Consider the following 24,681-nt stretch of genomic DNA (forward strand, 5'->3'; position numbering starts at 1 on the left):
AGAAACTATATAATACTGGTTATTACACATTATTCCGAAACCAGGATATTCTTAGTTTTGGGATAAACGTGAGTGATCAGCTAAGCATTAAACAAAGAAAAGAAAACTGAAAAGATATAGTAAAAGTAATGCTAAACTTGCGTTCTATTTAACTAAACAATTTAAATAATTTCCATGTCTTTTCTAGTATTGTCCAAGATAAATTCTGTGGTATCATAAATATTTCAGTTGAAGGGTTGCATGATGTTATGACTGAAGATATAGAAACAAGAACATTCAAAGAGTAAGTAGAACTTTACTTTGCATGTGCATACTGCAGTGAAGCTACCAGAATAAGTAACTTGTTTTAGCCTAGTTTGTCACTAGAGGGAGTAGATGCATTTTGATATTCTTCTTATATAGAAATATTATAAATGTAGATTGGCTCATAAAGATAAATAATATTTTAAATGCATTTTCAAGATATTCATTTCAAGTTTTTATTATTGTTCACTTTGAACAATACTCTTCATGCATACTTCTGTAAAAGTCTTTAGCTTTGAACAACACACATTTATACAATTCCTTAAAGCCCTTCTTAGAATCTTTGGAAGTCTAATATATTTGCATTCTTTTTTAGTTGCATGTTGATGTCTAGTTTTGAAGAGCCAAAAGTGATAGAAGATGAAGAGCCACCCACAGAACAGGACAAAAGAAAAAAGATGGTATAGTCAAATTCTTAATTATATTAATTAATTTTCAGCAGTTTCTAAGATAACCTTTTCTTCCTTCTGGATGTATAATTATTCTAAGAGAAACTGATGATAAAACATTGACCCTCCAGACATTGAATGTTTGAGATGGGGGGGGGGGGGGATTAAAGGAGACAAAATAGTAATTGCACATTAAATATCAGTAAGAACAATAATAATCCAGAGAAACATAATTTGTGGTTCAAAATTCAAAATCAAGTCAGTTTTTATTTCTGACTTGCCATTGCCTTGAGAGCTGAGAGAAGTGACTGACCCCATATCACTTACTTGGTCTTGTGGCTAAAATGAGATTAGAAATCAGAGTCTTCTGGTTTCTAGTCTGTCTCTTAATCACTACACTAAATTGACTAAATTGACTAAATTGTGTTGTGATAAAAGTGTTATAAGAAAATAAAAATAGGAAAATTCTATCCATCCCAAACCAGAGGCATATGTAAATAGACAAATAATGTGCTGTTTCTGGTTCATCTCATTTTGACAATTCAAATGAGAAACAACTTCATGCTATCATTTCATCTGAGAATGCTGGCTACTTAGTACTTTTGGGTACTAATAGAAAGAGATGTGCAAAATATTCTAAGGTTGAAGCTTTTCAATACAAAAAGTCCCCTTTCATTCTCACCACAGAATGGCTGATTTTCAACAACAAAACACATTCAGTGAGGTCAAAATGGAACAGTTTGGAGTCAGAATGTTTTAGTCTTAAAATGTTTTGTACATACCTATAGATGTATACCTGAGCATTCCAAATTTCTGAGACTTAAAATTACTATAAGCTCTTCTGTTCAGTCATAAAGTCTTTAGCAGAAAAGTGTATACAAAGCAATAATCATCAGTTGGAATCCATGGATTTAAGGCTAAGCTATTTGGTGATTTCCAGATGTTTTGGACTATTTCTGCCATGTCCCAGACTTACAAGCCTTAGTTAGTGTCAAGGTGTTTGAGAAATGTCATCTGAATCACCTGTGGAACACTATTTTACCTTAATTCAGAGATGCCCTGTTAGTTTCTACTTCTGTCTCCATGACAAAAAAAACTCTCCACGTGAAGCCCATAAAGAAGGTTTTTTTCTCCCTAATTATTCAAAATGCTACTTAAAACATTCTTCCTTATAGGACCTTATAGAAATCTGTGATCATACAATACTTGCCTCCAGGCTTACAGTCTAAAAATCATTAGACAGCAAAACATATGTGATGGTAAAAGGAAGATAAAAGCAAGCTCAGCATAGATACTGAGAATTCAATAATAACCAGCTGGGTTGGAAGCAGCTCAATAGATTAATGAAGAGGTAGTTGCTGGGTGCCAGTTGAAAGAGGGCCAAGATAGTTCTTGCAGAGACAGTGGTATTACTTTCTTCTCACTTTACAAAAACTCAGGTATCCACTGTACTTCTTTCTTAGCATCATTATAAGTGAGTGATTTTAGCTAAATCAGATCTTTAATTTGGGACATTTTATATCTATCATTTTTTTAAAAAATATTATTAGCTTCTAATAATATATTAAATATTCTGTAAAAAGTGATGGCTATTTAGAAATATTGTAGAGAAGCTGATAATTACAAAATAGCTGACGGTGAATAAATTAATCTGATAGACAAAGTGGCTTCTTATTGTTGCCTAAGGACATTTGATGCTATTAATAATTTGACAGTTAAACTGTACATAATGTGTTATCCCTTTATATGTCTTTGTTCAAATAACAATACTATGGCAGGCATACAGCACTGAATTGTTAAAGTAATTTGCAGGGAGAAAAGTGGAGAATATAGCAAGCTGTACAGTAATTCTTCAATGCTCTTCGCGAATCATATTATCACAGAGTTCACTCTTACAACCTACTAGTATAAATGGAAGACATTAACAATATCCATTGAGAGCAAGATGAACATAATTCAGTTTTTTTCATCCATAAAGGTTCATGGAAGAAAAGTTTAAAGATTGCTTACTATTTCAATACACCAATACTAATTTGAGAATGTGAGGGTATAAACCAATATATCTGAAGGCACTGATTTAAGTGGGAATGTAGAGTGAGGTAAAAAGCTCGAAATTAAAAACATTCTTTGAATAGGAAAGTTCCAATATATGAAATTAAAAGCAACTGTACTTTCCTCCCAAGGATTATTCTTGTTATGATGTTTCATTATATACTTTCATTTAAATATATATTACTCTTCTTATTGGCAATATAGTGATTTCACTTCTGTATTACCCAGTGCCCTTTTAGTCTCAGACAAATATAGAATGCATTAATACCTTTTGGTTTTCAATCCTGCTGTAAATCTTGAGATAGACATTAGATTTAGTAATTAATAATAATTAAGTAATTCTGAATCACTGTTAATGTCCAAACTGGTATATATGAACTTTTTGACCTGCACTTTAATTTGTTTGTTTTGGTGCCTTCAAGTCAGTGTTAATTCCTAGTGACTACTTGAACAAGTCCTGCAACTTTCTTGTAAAATTTCAGAGGTGGTTTGCCATTGTCTCCTTCCTAGGCTAAAAGACTGATTGACCCAAAATCACAGAGCTGGCTTTGTGCCTAAGGCCAGATTAGAAATTGTGGCCTATTGGTTTGTAGCCTGATTCCTACCAGTTTTACCAAAAGGACCAGGAAAGGCCACATTAAGATCTTGCATGTGTGCCAGTCCCTCTTTCGGTTTTATATCCTGAGAAATTAGAAAGGGTCTCTTCTAAGCCTCTTGCCCCTATTCAACTGTGGACTATGTTGGTTCTTACTCAAACATTCTCTAGGCAGCCTGTCTCCCAAGTCATTCCCACATACCATTACAGTGCCTTAGCCACTTGAGACGGCACATTATTTTTTTCTTCTTTTGGAATTATTTTGTGTTGCTGTGCCAATACTAAATTTAGGGAATGAAATTTGAAGAGGAATGTCTTTGTAAAGAAGACTTTTCTTTCACTATTTTAAGCTCAGGAATTGGATATATAAAATACACAGGTAGTCCTTGACTTACGACCAGTTACTTACAATGGATTTCCCTGGCGGTACTTATGACCAGCTTCTTAAGTTCCAATGACTGGGGCCTTCTGGCTGCATATTGGGAGCTCAGCAACTGGTCCACATTTATGTCATGTGACCACATTTTATTACATTTTTTTCAAAAACCAGCATTTACTTCCAGTTCTCAACAAAACTGCCCAATAGTGACCATTGGTTCCCTTAACAGTTACACGTTCACTTAATGACTGCCACAAAAAACTTGTAAAATAAGATTAGTCACCTGACTGATCTGTTTAATGACCTGTAATGAACAGGCTAAGATGAGGACTATGTGTACTTAGCCACTGTATAGAGATTCTTTTTGTAGGTGTAAATTGCTGTTTTCATTTTTTTATATCATCCTGAGCTGTATATAATTTTATTTTATTTATTATATACTTTTTTTAAAGATACAACTTTAAAATTCAACATTAGGGCTTACAATATTATTGTCAGCGACTCTGTCTATTTTTAATTTTCAATTTCAATTCTTTGTTCATACTGCAAATTTCACCAAAAATTTCTCAGAAATTTTTTGCAGTAGAATATGGGGGTGAGGTATTGCATGATTTTTTTTCCTTTTGGTTCCTTTCTGATAACTGTGGAGAAGTATGTTTTTGCTCATTTCTCATAGAAAATTGGATACATAGCTGAGGTCTTGATGTTATTCGCAAATAAGTTGCCTACTTATATGTTGACAAAAAAGAGTAATTACAGAGAGGGGGGCACTCTTTTACTGACAAATTATATTTATGAAGATCCAAATTTAGAAGTATAGTAAGTTAAATTGGCATTCATCATATCACTATAGAGAAGGATGATAACCTGCATTCGAAAATTTTCAGTTTGCTGTCTAGATATACTTGTTCATGGGCTAAATAAAAATGTCATTTTCTTCCTTTACAGTTTCATTGTGTTTTTAAAACAGATTAAGAATGGATTACTCTTTGAGGACTGCTGCCTCAAAGGGCTCAAGATTTCTATAACTTATTCTTTTAATAGCATTTCTAAGAAGGAATTTTCTGTAAAACGTATAGTATCATAAAGCGTACAGATAATGTTATATTTACCATTTGTATGTGAGTAAAACATCTCAAATGTTTATCGGTCTGTTGGACTGTTAACATCCGCCTTGAATAACTAAAGACAAAAACACAGATATGAAGTTCACAGTACATAATTATGTTATACAATAGGCACTGAAGCTAAGTGTATTCATTTCAATTGATGAAGTAGCAGAAATTTTCTTTTCAAGGATTCAACTGGTAGACTATGTTTTCAGTGTAAGCAGTACAGGAAACAAAAGCCCTTTTCACTGCCATTAAGATTAGAAGACTGATTATTACAGGTTTGCCTCTTTTGTTAAATTATATATTTTTCTTATCTTTATCCTGCAGCTTGCACTAAAGGATCCAGTACACTCTGTGTCACTGCAGCAATTTGTATATGAGAAACTAAAAGCACAGCAGGAATTGCTGGGAGAACAAAGCTTTCAAGCTCTTATGGAAACTGTAGATACAGAAATAGTTGCTCAACTACAAGACTTCTTACAAGGATTCTGAATAAATGGAGACAAAATCTGTATCTTCAAAATAGAGGCAAAATGAGCAGCTTTCCATCTCATTACAAAATCAACTTAAATAGAGAGTTTGTATTAGAAATTAAGAGATGGCTCACTTTTTTAAAATTGAAATCCAATTGAGATAATATATACTATTTCTGATAGTTTTATTGTCTTTTTTCCTACATACTATAACCTATAATTGAAAAACTTGCAAAAGCAGATTCTATTAAAAAATAGGTTTTTAATTTACCATTAGTGGAATGATGATGACTGAACTCAGAATCATGAATTCTTCTCAATAATAATAATATCTACACATATTTTTCTGTAAGGATATTAGCTTGCTTAGATTGCCTTATACTATTGCTAACTGTTAAAACTGCAATAAAATGTTAGATTTTAAATTAAAGTTTGCAGCAGGAAAGGATGCCAAACATACATATGCTCCACCAAGCAATTCAGCTGTATAAATAGTGGAAAGTATTACTATAATTTCCTCTATGGGGAGTTGAATACTAGTCTTTTGCATGAAAAGAAGTAATGAAGTCATTCTACTGTTTTAAAATTATTTTGCTGAACCATTTACAAGAAATTAATTTGGTTTGGTTTGATTTTAGATACAAGAATTGTTTTGATCAATTATTTTTCCCTTGATAACCCAATTGATCTCTGATCTCTTTGAAGGATGAATTTACAATATGATTTGAATATAATTTTTATTGTATAAAGATGTTATCCTCATAGGGTTAAAAATAGTGAACCCTGTACTATTTTTATGTCTTTCTGAATTACTGTAGGGTAATTGTAAGGCTAAAATATTAAAATTTTCAGAAGAGAACATAAAGATTTCAGGTCAGGGAGGCGGGTTGAAAAAGATTTTGAGTTGAAATATTGTAAAAAATAAAACAAAAATGAATAAAATATGTAACGTCTCTCTCCATATGTTCCCTGCCCAATTTCACATTTTTCTCTCATGTCTCCTATTTTAAGGAGAGGCACTTCTTTAAATTTTTAGGCAAGGCTTCTTACGCCTGTCTAAATTTTGTTTTAGGGACTTTTTAAAAGTACATTTGACAAAATACTAATAAGATTGTATAATACAACAATTATATGACAACTATAAGTAATTTAAGATTACCCTTTGAAGAAGATCTGTAAACTGTAGGTTATTAAGTATACTAGAAAATAATATCTAGCATTTTCAAATTATAAAACTAAACATTTCAATTAAATTTTCCAGAAACAAATATCTTCTGATTCATTCTGTGTTCTTCTCTCAACACATAAAGGGCTTATCAGTAATTGATAATCAATGCTTCATTTAATACACTTGTTGCAGAATAAAGAATGCATATTTAAATAGTAAAATTGTCACACAGTATTCTGTGTTATAAATCCCATCCTCTTAGATATGTCTGTAGTATGAAATATTGCACAGTGTGAAACAACTTCAGGATTAAGACCATAATTATGTAATGTATTCAAAATAGATAATATCCAAAATATTGGTAATACTTGGCATCAGATCTCAATATTATGCCTTCAGATGGTACCAATAATCTTTGTATCTTCTGTACAGATCTAAATATTATTCAATACCTGGACTGGCTATTTTTAAAAAAATGATATTTGAGTTTATCATGGCATTATCATATTTTCTTCTAAAGCATATCAATGTGGCTCGTTTTCTAAATGTTGATTGGGTTGTTCTTTTGTGTTCACTAAATGGCCTCCTTTATATTCAGATACTGCATATATTGCCAATGTTCAAAGCAGTGCTATCCAGGCTCATCCAAGCTTTGATCTGTGCTAAAAATTCACTGGATTGTATTATCCAATACACAAGCAGGAAGCTATAGATGATATTTCTGATATGTAGTCACCTCCCTTTTTGTTATCTTAAAGTGAGCCCATGATGATTTTTTAAGTAGTGGTCAATGTAGTTACATATTCAATTTCCCTTTCTTTTAATTAGGGCTGCATGATTTTCAGAAGCTGAAGAGCACATTTCAATCATGCATATTAAAAATGCAAATACACTTTCAATTAAAAACACTACTTTACAGAAGCACAATTCCAATTTGTGACTGGATAAATGGCCACTTCAGACAACTGATTCTAACCCTTTCTAAATGTTAAGAAGAAAAAAGATAGCCAATGTAGTAATGATATATCAGTCTTATCTGAAATATCTGTACTGAATAAGAAAGTTATTTAGCATAATCACAGCTTCTAATGAAAACATTTTCTATCTAAAAAAACTATTTGGAAACAGAATTTGCCATTAATTCATTGTATGCTTTGGAGAGTTAATACTGTAATATACATCTGAAAGGTAGCAGAAAACACATATGAGAAGAAAGCCTGTGGTCTGTTAAGAGAACTGGGTTTGAAGATTGCTACAGATGTACCTGAACATCTCTGATCCTGAAAATTGCTTCAGTGAGAAACTACTATTGAATGGGTGCATTCATTGATCTAGAGCAGGAGTATCAAACTCAAGGCCTGGGGGCCGAATCCAACCCGTGGGGTACTTAGATCTGTCCCATGGGGCCACCCTGAAAACAGCAAAAGGCACGGGGCCAAAATTGGAAATAATGTAGAATGAATTATGTGTTTGCAGAAATGTTAAATGGGGAATCCAGACAATACTCTGTTCACAAAATAATTTTTTATTGTGTAACAAAAATTAAGTAATAAACTTTATATATATAAAAAAAGAAACAGCGAAGCACTGGCTCGCAGTGCCTCTGCCATAAAAAACGAAGCTCGGGACGGCCTTCTGGATACATTTGAAATTTTGTGGCTATAACATAGGTGGTCTTTAAAAATGGGTACAATGGAGAGAAAGTGGCTGCTATTGGCCTGAAAGCTAACAGGTGAAGTAATTTACTGAAACTCTTATTCCATGCCATATCTACTGTATAGTTAATTTCTTCATTAAATTAGAGAAATTCATATGGTTAGGTGATAAATACCACACATTGAAAGCACAGAACTGTGTGCATTCAAATCAACTCTTGACCAAATAGGTCTTGCTAAATTCTCTAGGTGAGTTGAGAACAATACCTTTAGCTACTACCTTTTCTAATAGAAATTTATTATTTTTGCTAAACTCTAGACACTCATCCTGCAATTAATGAATTCAACATTAATTTGTGTGCATATGAATATTTATAATTTGTATTTGCATCATTGCTTTCCAGCCACCTTGAATACTTCAATTGAGTAGAAAGAGAATAATGAATCAGGTCTCCACAAATATGCTTTTTCAGTGAATAATAAATAAATATATTAAAATGAAAAAAATGAGAAAAAAATATCAGAGTCTGAATGGGCAAACTTTTATGAGAGGACAAAAGAAAAGGAACTCAAATCTATTTTACACTTATTCCTTTTTTTTTACACACACTCCTGAAGAGTTCAATGTACCCTTTATGTACCTACTGATACACACAGCTTTGAATCCCATGTGAGCAGAAAGATGCTATTCTACAAGCCATATTCACTTATTTCAACAAACACTGATTCTATACAATATAGAGTGAAGTGAGGCTGAAACAAACATAATTTCTAATGTTGAATTTTCCCCCTTATGGAGTACTGTGCTCCCTTATGGAGTACTGTGAGGCCGTTACTATGGCAACTCCACTGTGCTGCACAGTAGAATCCATTTTAAGGCACAACAGGTTGTATCTTAACAGAACACACACACCGAGTGGCTTTATGGGTGTCTTACCCCCCACAGTATTTGTTTCCAGAGAGTAGGTCATCTATGTACCAAGTTTGGTTGAAATTCTCAAGGCATTCCAGAGTTATGTTGGAACACACACACACACACACATATATGCACATCATTGATCATTCCAGTAGATGATGTCTCTCAGAGTATTGTGGTATCCTCATGGAACAAATAGGGCTGTGGAGTCAGGGCACCATATTTCAGGAATTTTAGTTTTAACCTTCCCTAAATATTTTTGAAACTTAGTATGCTGTGCAATTCTAGCCTGATTGTTTAAAATAATACAATATTATGTAGCTAGAAGACACTTTTCACACATTTAAATCCAACCTTCTGCAGTAATATGAAACAAATCATTCCATAGCTTCTACTAGAATATAACTAAAGAAAAAGAACCTATAGCTTACCCAGATAATTAATTGCATTGTCAAACTCTTCTTACTGTTAGAAAACTTTCTAGCATTCGGGAAATTTGTCTTCCTATAATTTAAAGCCATTAGAGCACATAAGAGAAGATGTTTATGTGACATCATTTCAAATATTTTGAGAGTGCTTTCATATCCTTAGCCAATCTTTTCTTCTCAGTAGAAAACATTGCCAATTCTTTCAATTTTTCATCACAGAAGAAATGTCTTAATGCAGAGCCTAGAACTGGAACAGCATGAAAGCTGAGGTGGATCACTAGAGAATAAAGTGGAAAGCTCCTTTCAATGCTAAGTTTATATGTTTCTACCTAGGAAGATAGTTTTCTTCTTCCAAGTTCTGAGACCTTTTCTGAATCAGTCCCTGTAATTCCTGTAGTAAAGGATGGAGGAAAATTCCATTCCAAAAGATTCAGAGATGAAAGAATTAGTTAGACTCAAACCTATCAAGTTATTTAATGGGCAGAGGCTTTTTCAATCTCTGAAAAGCCAAATCAGCAGCAAGTAAGTTCAACACTTCAGTGGGCTTTATAAAGTGGATGGGGAAACTCATCAGCCGATGCTTTGTCTCTTTACCTTCAATCATAGGGAAATGGCAGAAAGGCTCCAATCGGGTACAATCCACCGACTCCACCACCAACCTGCAAAAGGATTGGAGAATCCGAAGAAAATAGCCATAAGAGTATGTTGTTGTTTGTTGCAAAGTTGTGTCCGACCCAAGGCCTTTGTCCAGGCCTTCCTGTTTTCTACCATCCTCTAGAGTCCATTTAATCTCACACCTACTGCCTCAGTGACTCCATCCAACCACCTCATTCTCTATCATCCCCTTCATCTTTTGCTCTCAATCTTTCCCAGAATTAGGCTCTTCTCCAGTGACTCCTTCCTTCTCATTTGGTGGCCAAAGTATTTGAGTTTCATCTTCAGGATCTGGCCTTCTAAAGAGCAGTCAAGGTCAATCTCCTCTAGGGCTGATCGGTTTGATCACCTTGCTCAGTCCAAGGGACTCACAGGAGTCTTCTCCAGCACCATAGTTCAAAGGCCTCAATTCTTTGGCACTCAGCCTTCCTTATGGTCCAACCTTCACAGCCATACATTGCAACTGGGAAAACCATAGCCTTGACTATACGCACTTTTGTTGGCAGGGTGATGTCTCTGCTTTTTAGCATGCTGTCTAGATTTGTCTAGAATATGTAGTGATACTAAATATACTATAGATCTATAACTTGTGATCTGTTTTGTTCTACCTGTAATCTTGCCCAGAAGAGTAGCCATTGAATAAAGTTTCAGGATTCATTTTCTTTTTCTCCCATTATTTTCAATTCCCATTTATCCCTGTAATCTCAATATCCTGCTTAAGAGTGCTAGAGCAGCCAGCTCACTATGTGATTTTGTGGAAGTACACACTCTATTATACCTGTCTTAATTACTATTATGATTGCTGAGTGTTTCTAAAAGACATTATTTTTTTGCTATTCGCTGGCAGCAATACTTCACCAAAATGTCAGGATGAAAAAAGATTGCAGGTTAAAAGAAGTAGGTGCTGGTGTGATTCTAAGCAAATTATTGTTATATAGCTTCTCAAGCATCTTATTTATTATTGCTTTTAAAAATATATATAACTGCCCTTGTAAAACTATATAGCAATCTTGGCTGCCACTGAACAATTAAAGACTTGTAAGACTATGATGTACAACAAAAACAAAGAAAGTTATTTGGAATTTTTTTTATACTCTTGCCCAGCTATCGTATAATTCAATTTTGCTTTGGGATGATTATGTTACTGCTATTTGTTATTAATATTTTGTAACTGCATTAGTTTGTATGTTTTTATATGATAAAGCAGATAATAGTATTTCTGTAGTGCATTTGTCATCACATGCCAGTTCACTTAAAGCATTTTTGGAGGAATTTAGGAATTTGATAGATTCTAACGGGTTTGTAGCATATATAAAAAAGGATTGATCACAGTCACAATTACTTTCCCTTCCAAATTTCCCTGGTTCCTGATAAGATGTTTTTAGCTAAATTTTAAGATAGCATGAAGATATTATTGCCATCCAAGATTTTGGAGATACAACTAGGAATACTGGTCATGCTGGTCGGGATTGATTGGAGAGCTACAAAGTTTCTTAAGGACACCGTATTGTATATCCTAACTTATCTTTTCAAGACAAATATATATTGGATATTCATTACATACAATTGATATAAAAATGGTAAAGGGTCCCTTGTCCTGTCGTGTCCGACTCTAGGGCCCAGTGCTCATCTCTGTTTCTTATCCAAGGGAGCCAACGTGTCCAAGGACATTTTCTATGGTCATGTGTCCACCATGGCTATACACCAAAGGCCAGAGGTGGGTTGCCAATTATTTTTACTATTCGTTCGGGTGCGAACCAGCAGCAACCCACCTCTGCCAAAGGTGCATGGAATGTTGCTACCTTCCCATTGAAGTGGTACCTATTAGTCTGCTTGCATTTACATGCTTTCGAATTGCTAGGTGGGCAGGAGTTGGAGCAACAAATGGAAGCTCACCCCATTTTGTAGCATTTGGGTTTCAAATCCAGGCTGTCACTTTTCCAGCTAACAACCTAAGCATCTATAACTGCTAAACCATAAAATTCATTACAATATATTGAACTAAAGATGATTCAAATTGATTATTATTGCTTTTGGGATAGTTGATAAAAAGTGCCAGACTTTTAAATGCAGCTTAGCTGTTGTAAAGTACAATATAAAGGAGCCATGAAATGTCCTCTGGATATTTTGGATTAGAATTTCATCACCCACTTTTAGCATGTACAGTTTGGTTGGGTAGTTGGAACTGAAGTCCAACACATCTCAATGCTGTTATTGTGAAGAATTTGAAAACTGGAGAAAAATAAATGCTTTAGGTCAAACAATTGTCTACAAAATTGCTCCTTATTATACCAAGATTCATTTATAGAAAAAAAAATATTTGGGCAAAAGAATATATTCCAACATATTTTCCAAATATTCCAACATATTTTCATGCAAGAATGTATACAACTATGAATTGATAAGAATTAAGCAAAATGGTACAGCTATAGATTGCTGGAAACAGGCCAATAGCATCAGTGTAAGGTTTTCCTTGTTAGATCAAGGAAGATAAATCAGTAGAGAATCAAATTCAGGTTTTAATAAAATGAGATTCAGACCTGTAACTGAGTCATATGCTACATCGAAAAGTAGTCATAGATTGGAACAAGTGTCCCCCTGAACATGTTGGAAGAAGACATGAGAGATTAATTTTAGTTCATTTGTGAAACTGTAAAATAACTCTCATCTGCTTCTATATAGGATCCATTTAATATGGAATCTGATAGCAACTTTTTCAACTAATAATGAAATTTATGAAAAGGCATAAGTTTCTGTGAACTGCACTAAGATTCATGAAAGTGTGTACTTTTCAATAAAATATGTTACTTGAAAAAGATCCTATCAGAGTCCTGATTTTTGCCATCAAAGTTTTCCTCCTACAAATTCATAATTTGGTGGAAAACAGAATAAATAAACAGTGTTCATAATCACAAAAAAAGAAGTAAGTTCAGCTGTTGATTAGGTATCATAAAAGTTCAGCTGTTGATTAGGTATCATAATCAACAAAAGTTTATCGGGATAGAATTATGTAGTGGTTGTTTCAGGATAATGAGGCACATTTCACTTTCCACTCAATTAACTTTTTCTTTTAATTATGTAGCAATAGTTCCATAAGTATGCTCTGTTCACACTATAAGAAAAAAAACCCTGCTCAATGTCCATTTGCTGGACTAAATTAGAAAATTGGAAGTGGTTGTGTTACAGAATTAAGATGAGGATGAACCAAGCTGATAATTTGATTTAATGATGAAGTTAATTGGAGATAAAGCTGATCTACTTGCCGGATAATGATTTGAATGTAACTTTAAACACATTTCTGTAAACTAAAATAAACTGAAGATAAAACATACATGAAGAAATTTGCTTTTTCCTTTCTTTCAACATCTCAATACACATGAATGAACTTAAAGCTTTTTTTCATAGACATATATGAAATACATAACAGAACAACAGAGTTGGAGGGCCTTGGAGGTGTTCTAGTCCAACCCCTGCTCAAGCAGGAAACCTAAATCATTTTAGACAAATGTTGTTCAATCTTCTCAAAAACCTCCAGTGTTGGAGCATGTTAAAATATTCATGACTGGGAGAGACATGGGAACAAGGTCAGTCAATGAATAGGCATAGCAACTAAATCAGCCAATGGCAGCTTTACAAGATTTGAGTCTGTGCAGAGAATTGAAACAGAAACTTAAGCAGTCTGCTGCTCTGAGAAATAAACTAGCCGACTGTCTGAGCTTGTCTGCTGAAATGAAACTAACTGATTGTGTTTGCCTGTAACTCTATTGCCTTGTGTTTACTTGGAAGAACCACCTGTTGGTATTATACATTTATTCATCTATTCTTATGTATATAAAGAAGTTAGTGAATCCTGCTGCATCAGTTATCTGTTTGTGTTTCTAGATTTGAATTTATGCAACAAACTGACACACAGTATCCACAACTTCTGGAGGCAAGTTGTTCCACTGATTGATTGTTCTGTCAGGACATTTCTCCTTAGTTTTAGGTTGCTTCACTCCTTGATTAGTTTCCAACCATTGCTTCTTGTCCTACCTTAAGATGCTTTGGAGAATAGATTGGCCCCCACTTCTTTGTGGCAACCCCTGAGATATTGGAACACAGCTATCAAATCATGCCTTCTTTTCATTAAACTAAACATACTCAATTTCTGCAATCATTCTTTATATGTTTTAGCTTCAAGTTTCCTAATTATCTTTGTTGCTCTTCTTTGCATTCTTTCAAGAGTCTCAACGTCTTTTTTTTTATCATGGTGACCAAAACTGCATGCAATATTCCAAGTATGATCTTACCAAAGCATTACAATGTGGTATTAACACTTCACGTTATCTTGATCCTATCCTTCTGTTAATGCAACCTAGGGAATGCATTGGCTTGTTTTGGCATCTGCAGCACACTGCTGGCTCACATTTAAGTAATTGTCAGCTACAATTCCAAGATCCCTCTCACAGTTACTACATAAACAGGCTTTAGACAGTCTTAGAGAAGGATCATCTCCAATTATACAACCTTGGGTGGGGTGGGGGGGAAGGATACAAAATTGAAGTTGATTCTGTGTGATAATTTTAAGAGAAAAAATATTAATTGACTAAGGGATAAGCTGAAATGCCTAATTTAAAAGCATTCACTGTAGGCAGTCCAGTTTAAGATTTCAACCATCTTTTCTGCCCTTTGTTCCTCAGGAAATGCCTTGGAGTGTCTCATGACAACATCATCTATAATACTATACCTTTTCTGAGAGCCAGTTTGGTGCAGTGGTTAAGGCATTGGGCTAAGAAACTGGGAGACCATGACTTCTAGTTCTGCTTTAGGCATAAAGTCAGATGGGTGACCTTTTGGGCCAATCACTCTCTCTTAGCCCTACGAAGCAGGCAATGAAAAACTACTAAAATCTTACCAAGAAAACTGCAGGGACTTTTCAAGGCATTTCCCAGGAGTCAACGTTGACTCAAAGGCACAAATATATGAATATGAACATGCTGTTTAACCTAATAAATCTAATTAGCTTAGGAAATTAATGCCACATAAAGAGAAACAAAGAATTAATATAACCCAATGCCACTTTGAATACAGAACTTTCATTCTAAAATAGTTCACACATTTTTCATTATATCTTGGCAAGAGGCAATAAATAAAAGCCCAAGAAGCAATGCAAATCTATGCTTATTTTTTTTATACTTGGCTAAGCAATGCAAGTTTAATAACCATCAGTCTGCAATATTTTTCTTATAAGACATATACATTTAGCACTGTCAGTTGCACTCCTGAGTTTTCTATATTGTCGGTGCAGAATTCTGAGAGGTTATAAAAGGTTCCCTGTGATTTTCCTTCTCTGGACAAAGTTAATCGAGTAATTAATTTGAGTATGTTCCTCAACATCTATTGCTGAAATGGAAATGATGAAATAGCTGCCATCTGTAGTGCAGAATGTAAGACTGCCAACATTAGTTTTGATAATTAACCAATTCCTCTTTTGTTGGTGTCACAGGGCAACTATGTACTTAAATAAACTGCATTCATCACCATGGTAGGATTAGTGGGTTTTGCTTTCCTGTCACGACCTTTAAGAGAAGAGCAGTTTAGGCCTATTGATAGCCCGTCTACTAATGAATATATGAAGATCAGGCTAAAGTAACTGTTCATCCAGAATCATTGATCTATGTACATACAGTATATATAGCTGACAATTCACATGGAACAATCAGACCAATGGAAAAGAAGCAAGCACTCTAAGTCAGTCTTCAACTATGGGATTCATGGATATCTCTCTTGATGCCTATTTCAATGTTTTTAAATTAAAAATAAAGTAATTAGGAAGATGACAAATTTCAAAGAAAAGCACCAGTCATCTTCCCTAAACACAATAACTGTTTCTCAGTTTGTTGCTAATTATTTATTATTAATTTATTGCATTTGTATAGCTGCCCATATCAATTAGTGTGATGAAATATAGTCTGGATTCCCAAAAGAAAGGGGCTCCATCCCAGAGGGCAAAGAGGCAGAAGAGCTTGAAAAATTTGGCCACCAGGAAGATGATGAAAAGAAGCTCCCAGCTTTTCCCAGATTATATCTATAGTTATGCAAATAATTGCTTTACTCTGGCAAGATTCTGTCTACAGGTGAGGAGCAATAAAGGAAACTACTCATAAGTAACTCCACATGTGGGTCTTGGGCCTTGGGGCCTGACACATAGTGACTCCAAGTACATAATAAGACAAGATACAGAAGAAAACCTACAATTAAAATTGAAAATAAGATAAGGAGATCAAAGACAGAATGGAAGCAAGTATACAAAAAATTAACTAACATACATCATGGGATTCCCAAGGTCACTGGCAGAATTATGTCTTGAAAGACTCTCAGAAGATCAAGAGGATTGGGGCCAGCCTCAGCTTGGTGGGACTTACATTCTATGGTTCAACCTTGAAGCCATATGTCAATCAAATCTTTATTTCAGTCATTGACCACCACAGCAATAGATAATCAACCCAACAATTTGATTAGAACAAAGTAATGAAAGGCATAATTTTCTGCTTCTGATTATAAAATGGTATATAAGGGGCATGAAATGAGAAGAAAAGACCTAAATCAAAATTTTCTATAGTTAAGAAGCCAGAGAAGCAATCATCTTTCATCTTACAGTATAAAGAAATCTGGCAATGTTCAGAGAAAGACTGTTGGATCAGATAAAAGGAATCACATGAAAAATAAATTAGTGTAGTTTGGACATTTTATCAAGTGAGAAATCAAACAGGCTCTAATGTCCCTATAAAATCAACAACACATTAACCAATGAACAGTAGATTCTACATCACCTGTACCATATAGACATAATTGAAGAGCATTTGTATCTTCTTTCCAGGACAGCTAAGGATAAAGCATTAAATTAAGCCTCAAAGTCTCTCCTCGGTTTGAAAATTGTGATGAAATTTAAGCATCTTGCAGGTCTGATTAAAGGAGATTAGCTGCTCAAAAAAAAAAATGTTCCTTGACTGAAAGGACTGATTTTCCTGTTGTAAGGTTCCAGCAGTTTCCCCGAGCTACTGAAATGCCAAAGAGAGTGAGACTCGAGATGAGGCTTGCAAAAAATATCAGCTTTTATTTATGGCCATAGCAAAAATCGGGTGACAAAACTATATCCAAAACATACAAACAAATGCATGTAAGAAATATCCACACCCTATGAGAGTGGCTCAGAGTATTATATACATTTTAGGCAGATAGAAACAAAGTTTATCCAATCAGAACAAAGTTTATCCAATCAGAGACAAGATCCGTTACCAACATGATCTTTAAAGCGTCCTTTTGTTCAAGTTCCTGTCTCTGTTTACCTTATCTATGGAGTATTCCTATAACCTTGTGTAGGGGGTGGCAGCCCCCCTTTGCCAAGTTGTTTTTCAGCAGAATGCTTTAAGAATTTGTGAGCCAGGAAAACTCCCTAGTTTGGGTCCTTTAGCTATGCAGCTTGATACTCCCGTGTAACAATTTCTTCTACTAGCTTTCAAGAATGTCCCTAGCTTTGAAGCCAAGAATAGAAGCGAGACACAGCAGTGAAATAACATTTGCCGTCCAGTATTAAGGCTACAATTTGCTAGAAAACAATTAATTTCTGACTATACAATAATATAAGCAGAAGCCAATATTGATTCATATTGATTCATATACTCCTTCACTGTCTATGTCCAGAATATGTCTTTTTCATGTTCAGGCTAAAAAACAACAACATCCTCTTCATACCAGAGAGGCAGAAGGGTTTCCTGAAACAAACCATAAAAATGTGTATTTTCTATAAGATACGTCTTCCACCTAGAGTTATAATCAACTGCTAGTATCAAAGGGGTTTTCTATGGGTAGAAAATTACCTTTACCCAATATGCAAGGGAAATTAGCCAGATTTTAGTTTAAAGTTTTCCACCTCACAGCAGAGAACAATATTGGCGATATTTCTCAAACATTTACGTTCCATAGTTTCTGTCTTGGAATTGGTGTCTTAGGGGCAGAGCAGGTAGATATTGAGAATACACAGTGCTAAATAGTTTTAAATTGCATAAAAAGGCCCCTCTGAATTGGTAAAAGAACTTACATCTATGGCATAGTGTGTGTCCTCTCCTTTCTCATCTCTTTTAAAATTGTTGCCAAATTGTAATTTGTATGACAATAGTAAAAAAAAATTGTTATAAAATCCATGGGGAATAATTGTATTCATTTATTTTAAATCCAAATTAGATTAAATCAAGTTTAGGTTTTACCATTGACTTTAATAAATTTTGGGAGTGTGACCCCCATGTACACAACTTGAAAATCAAATGTGGACTTCAACATGAAACTTTCAGTCTCATGTAGCACATCCCACATCAAGGCATGATGTAAACCTTTTTGAATCATTTGGCCAACCATAGTGGAACTCTCAATTTAAACTAGCAGTTTTTGAGAGTCTCACTCCTGTTGCTTATTATCATTATAGTACTGGATGTGGATCATCTTTGTTGATTCACTTGTTTTATATTGTAAATTGCCATGGGAAACTTGTTTTCCTTGATTAATGACACTGCCAGGTTCTTACAAGGGCCCTATATCTGATTAGATGATCCATGAAATATTGCAATTTAGTGGAAATCCAATTATGAACATTTGGAGATACTTGATGCCTGAAGAACAACATTTTCTTTTAGGGATTGGTTCAGATATTGTATTGATTTGAAGAGGCTCTTTTCCTATTCTGCCACATTGGAAGTGCAGTCGGCAAGATGAAAAAAATAGCCTTTTCAATTTGTAGCAATGTATTTTCAAGAGAGAAATAAGAAAGAAGAGCCTAACAATCTTGCTATCTATGCATTGAGTTTTTGCTCTCTTCAATGCTCCTCAGTTAGACACTCTGCAAAAGGACGATATAAAAGGAGAGCCAGTTTAGTTCTAAGCATGAAAGCCAGCTGATTGACTTTGAGAAGTCACTTCTGCCAGCTCAACCCCCCTACAGGGTTGTTATTGCGGGGGGAAATAGAAGGAGAATAGGAGTAATAGATATGTTAGCTGTCTTGAGTTCTATATAAAAAAGTGGGCAACAGTAACAATAAGAACTTGGAACAGCTTCCATTCTGCAACATACCTTTAGCATCATCAAACAATATCAGCCTATCCCATGTCCTTGGGAAGGACTTGAAGGCTGGATAAAAATGCCAAATCCAGTTTACACATCTGGCTGACTGTGCAACCAACCACGGTATATTCCACCGATAGTAATAAGTGCCTTGGGTGCAATTCTAAAACACCTAATTTTTTTAATGCTTGCAATAAAAAATGCAGACAAACACTGTTTATTCTGACTGTTGTAAATTATATTGAAATAACCTTGATTTTGGTGCCATGATTTCATAAAAATCTCTTCTTTGCTGAGATATAAGTTTGATTGACACAATAAATATAGAATTGTATTGCAGCTCAGTTATAACTAGGCAGTGTTGTTTTATTCAGACAGGCTTTTTCAGATTTAAATTGACTTTTTTTAGTGAGATGGCTTTAACTGGTGAATGTAATTATTTGTTTAAAAAATATTTGTTTCAACGAACTGTTTTTATGTTTTAATTTTATTTTATGAATGAGACTATTATTGAAAGATTGTCTAGAAATTTAATAACAAAATGATTTAAAACAGGATGTGAGACTATTATTGAATTATTTTAACACTGATTTTGCTCCAGAAATGGAAACTATTTCTCCACCCCTCACTCACTTGTACCACGTCAATTCAATTTTTGGGTTACTAAATTTAAGAAAGCAGAAGAGAGTAAGGGAGGGTCTAAGGTAATCTCTCTTATTATGTTATCATGATATCAGAATGTTGTCAGAAATGATCCAGTCTAACCAGTGGTGGGTTGCAGGTAGTACAATCTGGTACGGGCATATCGGTGCTGCCGGGAGCACCAGGTACCATTCCGATACAGTGTTCCAGAGGGCCCACCCGCCTGCCCTCCTTACCTGTATTTGAGCTCTCTGGCGCTTCTGCGCACAGAACATTTGGCGCCTGCTCAATGTTCCGCCAAGCAGCTGGAGCATCACAGAGGCATCACAGAGCACCAAAGGAGGTAAGGATGCATGCACGTGCTGCGCATATGTGCACGTGTGCTGCGCACATTCATGTGGTGGACGCCAGGCCTCATTGCACCGTACCAGTTGCACCGGGATCTGGAACCCACCATTGAGTCTAACTCTTATTCAGGTATGCATTTTTTTTGTTTATTGTTGATTTGATTTCTATAGTTCTGAATGGTGTACATCATAAAAACAATTACAACAATACAAAATAAATATTTGGTGGCCAAGAAAAATTTGTGCCATGGATATTAATATAGCCATGAAATAGAACCCATAACATACTTGGGGCATTTCTAAATAAAATATTACACTTTCTTTCAGTTCTCACAGATGTATATCAAATCAGTAAAATAGGAATTAATTCATAGAGCAGAAAACATGTACTGATAATAAGATTTCTCAAGAGGTCCATTAAAAGCAGAGTTTAAAATATTACTTTCTGTTATTGAAGTACTCCTTTTGCAGATGTATAATTTGCAACATTGTGCCTGCTCTAACCTACTGATTTCCATGAATTGCTGTCCAAAAGATTTTTTTTTGTTCAGCAATGTTAACCATGTCCTCTGCAGAGCATCACACAACAGTGTAAATTGTCAATAATGTATAATCAAAGCTAATAAATAATATATCTCTATTTGTGGAGTCCTTGGTGCTCTCTGCTTGCAAATATTTCATTACCTGACGAGGTAACATCATCAATGCTTAGTCGGGTAATGAAACATCTGCAAGTAAACAACCAAACTTAGAGAGCATCTGGGGCTCCACAGTTTAACCCTGAGCCATACGTACGTATTCTATTGGAACATTTCTGATTGTTCAGCTGATGCCAAATGCCCTCACCTTCATTCTAGGTAAAACAGGTTGGTGTTTCAAGTGCTGAAGAATGGTGGATTGTTGTCACTACAGATAGATGTGCCATCTGTCCTGGCAGTTGCTTCAAATTTGTGCCATTCTACAATCTAAGTTTTTGCATTGTTGCTACTGTTGTCCAACATCGGAGATCACTTGAAGCCAAGCTCCTGTAGTGACCCTGCTCAGAAAGAAAAAAGACAAATCTACAAAGATCCAGGTGTTAGTGATAATAACCCAGCTACCAATGGGGAAAGGCTTGAGTCCAAGACAAATGATTAACATGGCACAGCTGGTCATTCTGACCTGAATGATCATGCAGTATGTGTATCTCTTGGATGAATGTAGGACACAGACAGTGCAGCCTTGAAAGGAGTATCCATAGGAAGGCTTTTCATTTGGTCCTGAAGATGGGAATTCTCTACATGTAGCACAAAAATAATAGATTTTGACTGATGTTCAATTAAATTCCAAAGGTTTTTATCTTTGTCTAGTATTTCAGCATGTTACAAATCTTTTTGCCAATCCATATGTCATGCTGAGGAAACTCTCCTTAGTCACTTTAATTCATGCTATTCTCTTAAGCACCATTTCAATCTTCTCTATTAGAACTCAACGTTATGTTCTGAACCAAAACTGGCAACAGATGATGGACATACTTCTGGTTGTGCTTGAAAGGCTCAGTAATTTGCTTCTAAACTACTTCATGTTTCAAGATTTAAGATCCGTATAAGGCTGCTTCTTAGGCAATCCAAACAATATGAGAGAGAGAAAAAGACAATGGTATATTTGTTGACAGGCATTAATTAAAATACATATTAGAGCACATTATTTAATAGGGTTGCATTTAGCCTTCAAAAGAAATACTTTGGAGCAGCAGTCACTAACTGGTGGTCCGTGGACCACTGATGATCTGCAAGAAAATTTTGGTGGTCCACAGAGAAATTATTTGCATTTTTTATATTGCACTAAATCAGGGGTCCTCAATATCTCTTGGGCTGGATACGTGCAATGAACATTTGTGTTGCTGCAGAGAGTCTCCCCTTCTGGGTCTTTTTGTGTGGGTTGGAGGGGGGGAGAAATTCAGACAGGGAGTCTGCTTCAGCCTCCTCCTGTGGGGCTTTGGATGAAGGCTGGAGGGAAGTGCCACTGGTGGCAAAGAGCTGGAGGGCCCTGTTCCAGTGGGACTGCATCATGGCCTGGAACTGGCTGACCATCTCAGCCCACTGAGACTCCTGGTGCCAGTACCTGGCCTTGCACTCGGGCAGGTCTTCCCTTTGCTTGGAAAGCCTATGCTCATAGTCTTCAGTGAGGTGCTTCTGCTGAGCCTCCTTCTCGGTCAGTTCCAATTTGAACTGAGCCAGCTGTTTTGCCAACTCTTTCTCATGGTGGCTGCTTAGCTCCAGCAACTGTTTCCTGTTGGGGCCCTCTTTCTTTGGCAATATCTCACATTGGACGCCAATAAAACTAGTAATGAGAAAGCTAATAAATGTTGAGCCTTTGTAGCAGAAATTAACTATCTCAAAATGGAAGGATGGAAGAAGGAAAAGATGATGAAGAAAGTATTATTTCCTGAGAACAATCTGTCCAGAAAACGATTTATTGAACATAGACTTTTTTGCTGCTGCCTAATAAAGATCCTTGCTATCTTAAAAAAATACAGATCACAGATTATTAAGCTCTACGATTTTTATCCTTAATATAATTCTCTTTAACTTAGTTCATGGTTTTTAATCTTAATGGAGGCTGTGCTTCTACTGGTACTAACCAGGGTAATGATGAGCTTAATAGTGGAAAGTAAGATCAATTAGGACTTGAAATATATGAATATATGCAGCAATATTATCAGAACATTTTCAAACTCTAGTTATATGTATCTAGGGTGAGAAAATGGATTTTTCAACATAGGGCTACTATTTCTTTTTAAATCAGTTTTATGCTGTCCTCATGTGTACTTATGTAGAATTTTCAACACAATCCTTCATATGTCTATTTAGTAGTATATCTTACTAAATTCAGTAGGGTTCATTTGCAAATAAATAATAGATTGAACATTATTTGTGAGATGGCATACATAGGATTACATATACAGTATCTATGATTCAACATTACTTCTATAATCAATGGATCTTTTTACGCTGATTTCAGTGATGTCTAAGTGCAACTAATTCATCAGAATTCAAAGCAATTAGTCATGAGCTGTACAGAATATGGATATACTGTATAGAATGCATACAGTACATAGGTAAACCCATCATCCTGGGCCCAGTGTTTGGGAAGCCAGGCTCTGCCTATAACAAGCCAGGACAAAGGGTGAGTGATGGAGGAGTAACACCTCCTTAAAAAACCTTGGTCCAGCTAGCCCGGCTGGTAGCATCTCATAAGGGCCCCTTTCCAGGCTTACAGGAGAAGACGGTCAATGGTTTTGAAGGTGGAAGAGGGCTCTACACCCCAACGACAGATAAAGCAGCAGAACCATCATCTAGGAGAAGGGAAACTCTGATTACAAAACTCTACTGCCTTGTGGCTAAATCCACTACTGAAAAGGCTTCAGGAGTCAACCTTGAGGCAAAATCTGGAGACGGAGTCCTGGCAGCAGTTTGTGACTGTGTACAACCATGTTCTAGTAACTCCTGCAACGCAGGATGGTTGGAACCAATCTACTGCTTGGGAACAGTCTATCCTCCATATTAATCTACCCAGGCCTCGTGCTCTGGAGAGGACACTCCAGCTTTGCATATAGCCAGAACACGATATAGTCTTTTGAGACTGAAGGATGACAATGCAGTACACAGGTATGTAGATAATTTTTATTTATGAATCCAAAAGTTTGAATGTGGATGAGTACTATTGTGTAGTTCCTCTAGGAATAATTAAAGAGAAAAAATAACTTTTCTGTCTCCTTGATCGATAAAAATATTTTATATCCCCAGAAATCAATCTAAGTTAAATGAAAGTTCTGAGCATTGATCTTGATTTGAGAAATTCTCAAATGAACTTGTGGGATTACATTCTTTAAGCCTAAACCTTTAATTCTCTCTCAGAAGATTTCTCTCTGTGTGTCTCTCTGAATGTATCCACAAGCATGGAATTTTAAATTACTTCAGGTAGTCTATTTAACCATCTTTTTAATGAGAAGATTTTTTGTCAGGTGAATAAGAAAACTTTTGTTTATATTTCTGTTCTATAAATATTTCCATCCTCTATAATAATTATACTTGCAAAAGTATATACTTTGCTTTTGAAAACCCAGCTGTATTGTCTTGTTTTCACATATTGCATGAAGAAAATCAAATGAATAGTTTCAGGAGACATGATCCTAATTCATGTACATAAGAGGACATTTGCAATCACCTCAAGGCTTGATTACTGCAACGCACTCTACATGGGCTGCCCTTGAAGAGTGTTCGGAGACTACAGTTGGTCCAGAATGCAGCCGCGCGAGTGATATCGGGTGTACCTTGGTACACTCATGTTACACCTATCCTCCGCGAGCTGCACTGGCTCCCTATTGGTCTCCGGACACGCTACAAGGTGCTGGTGATTACCTTTAAAGCCCTACATGGCCTTGGACCTGGATATCTGAGAGACCGCCTCCTGCTGCATACCTCCCAACGGC

General features: G+C 35.5%; 1 protein-coding gene across 2 annotated transcripts in view; it reads left to right on the forward strand.

The window, feature by feature from the left end:
- Positions 1-6,245, forward strand: part of IPO11 (importin 11) — a 60,366-nt gene extending 54,121 nt beyond the window's left edge. For both annotated transcript variants that reach the window (XM_014053967.2, XM_087715553.1), the window contains 3 exons: positions 188-283; positions 620-704; positions 5,158-6,245. In XM_014053967.2, coding sequence (XP_013909442.2) covers positions 188-283; positions 620-704; positions 5,158-5,322 — 346 coding nt within the window. In that variant the 3' untranslated portion in view covers positions 5,323-6,245. The remainder of the gene's footprint in view (positions 1-187; positions 284-619; positions 705-5,157) is intronic.
- The last annotated feature ends 18,436 nt before the right edge of the window (positions 6,246-24,681 follow it).

This window comes from Thamnophis sirtalis, unplaced genomic scaffold (genome assembly GCF_051295495.1).
Source record: "Thamnophis sirtalis isolate CommonGarterSnake01/CBP01778 unplaced genomic scaffold, rThaSir2_p1.2 scaffold_5, whole genome shotgun sequence".
NCBI lineage: Eukaryota > Metazoa > Chordata > Lepidosauria > Squamata > Natricidae > Thamnophis > Thamnophis sirtalis.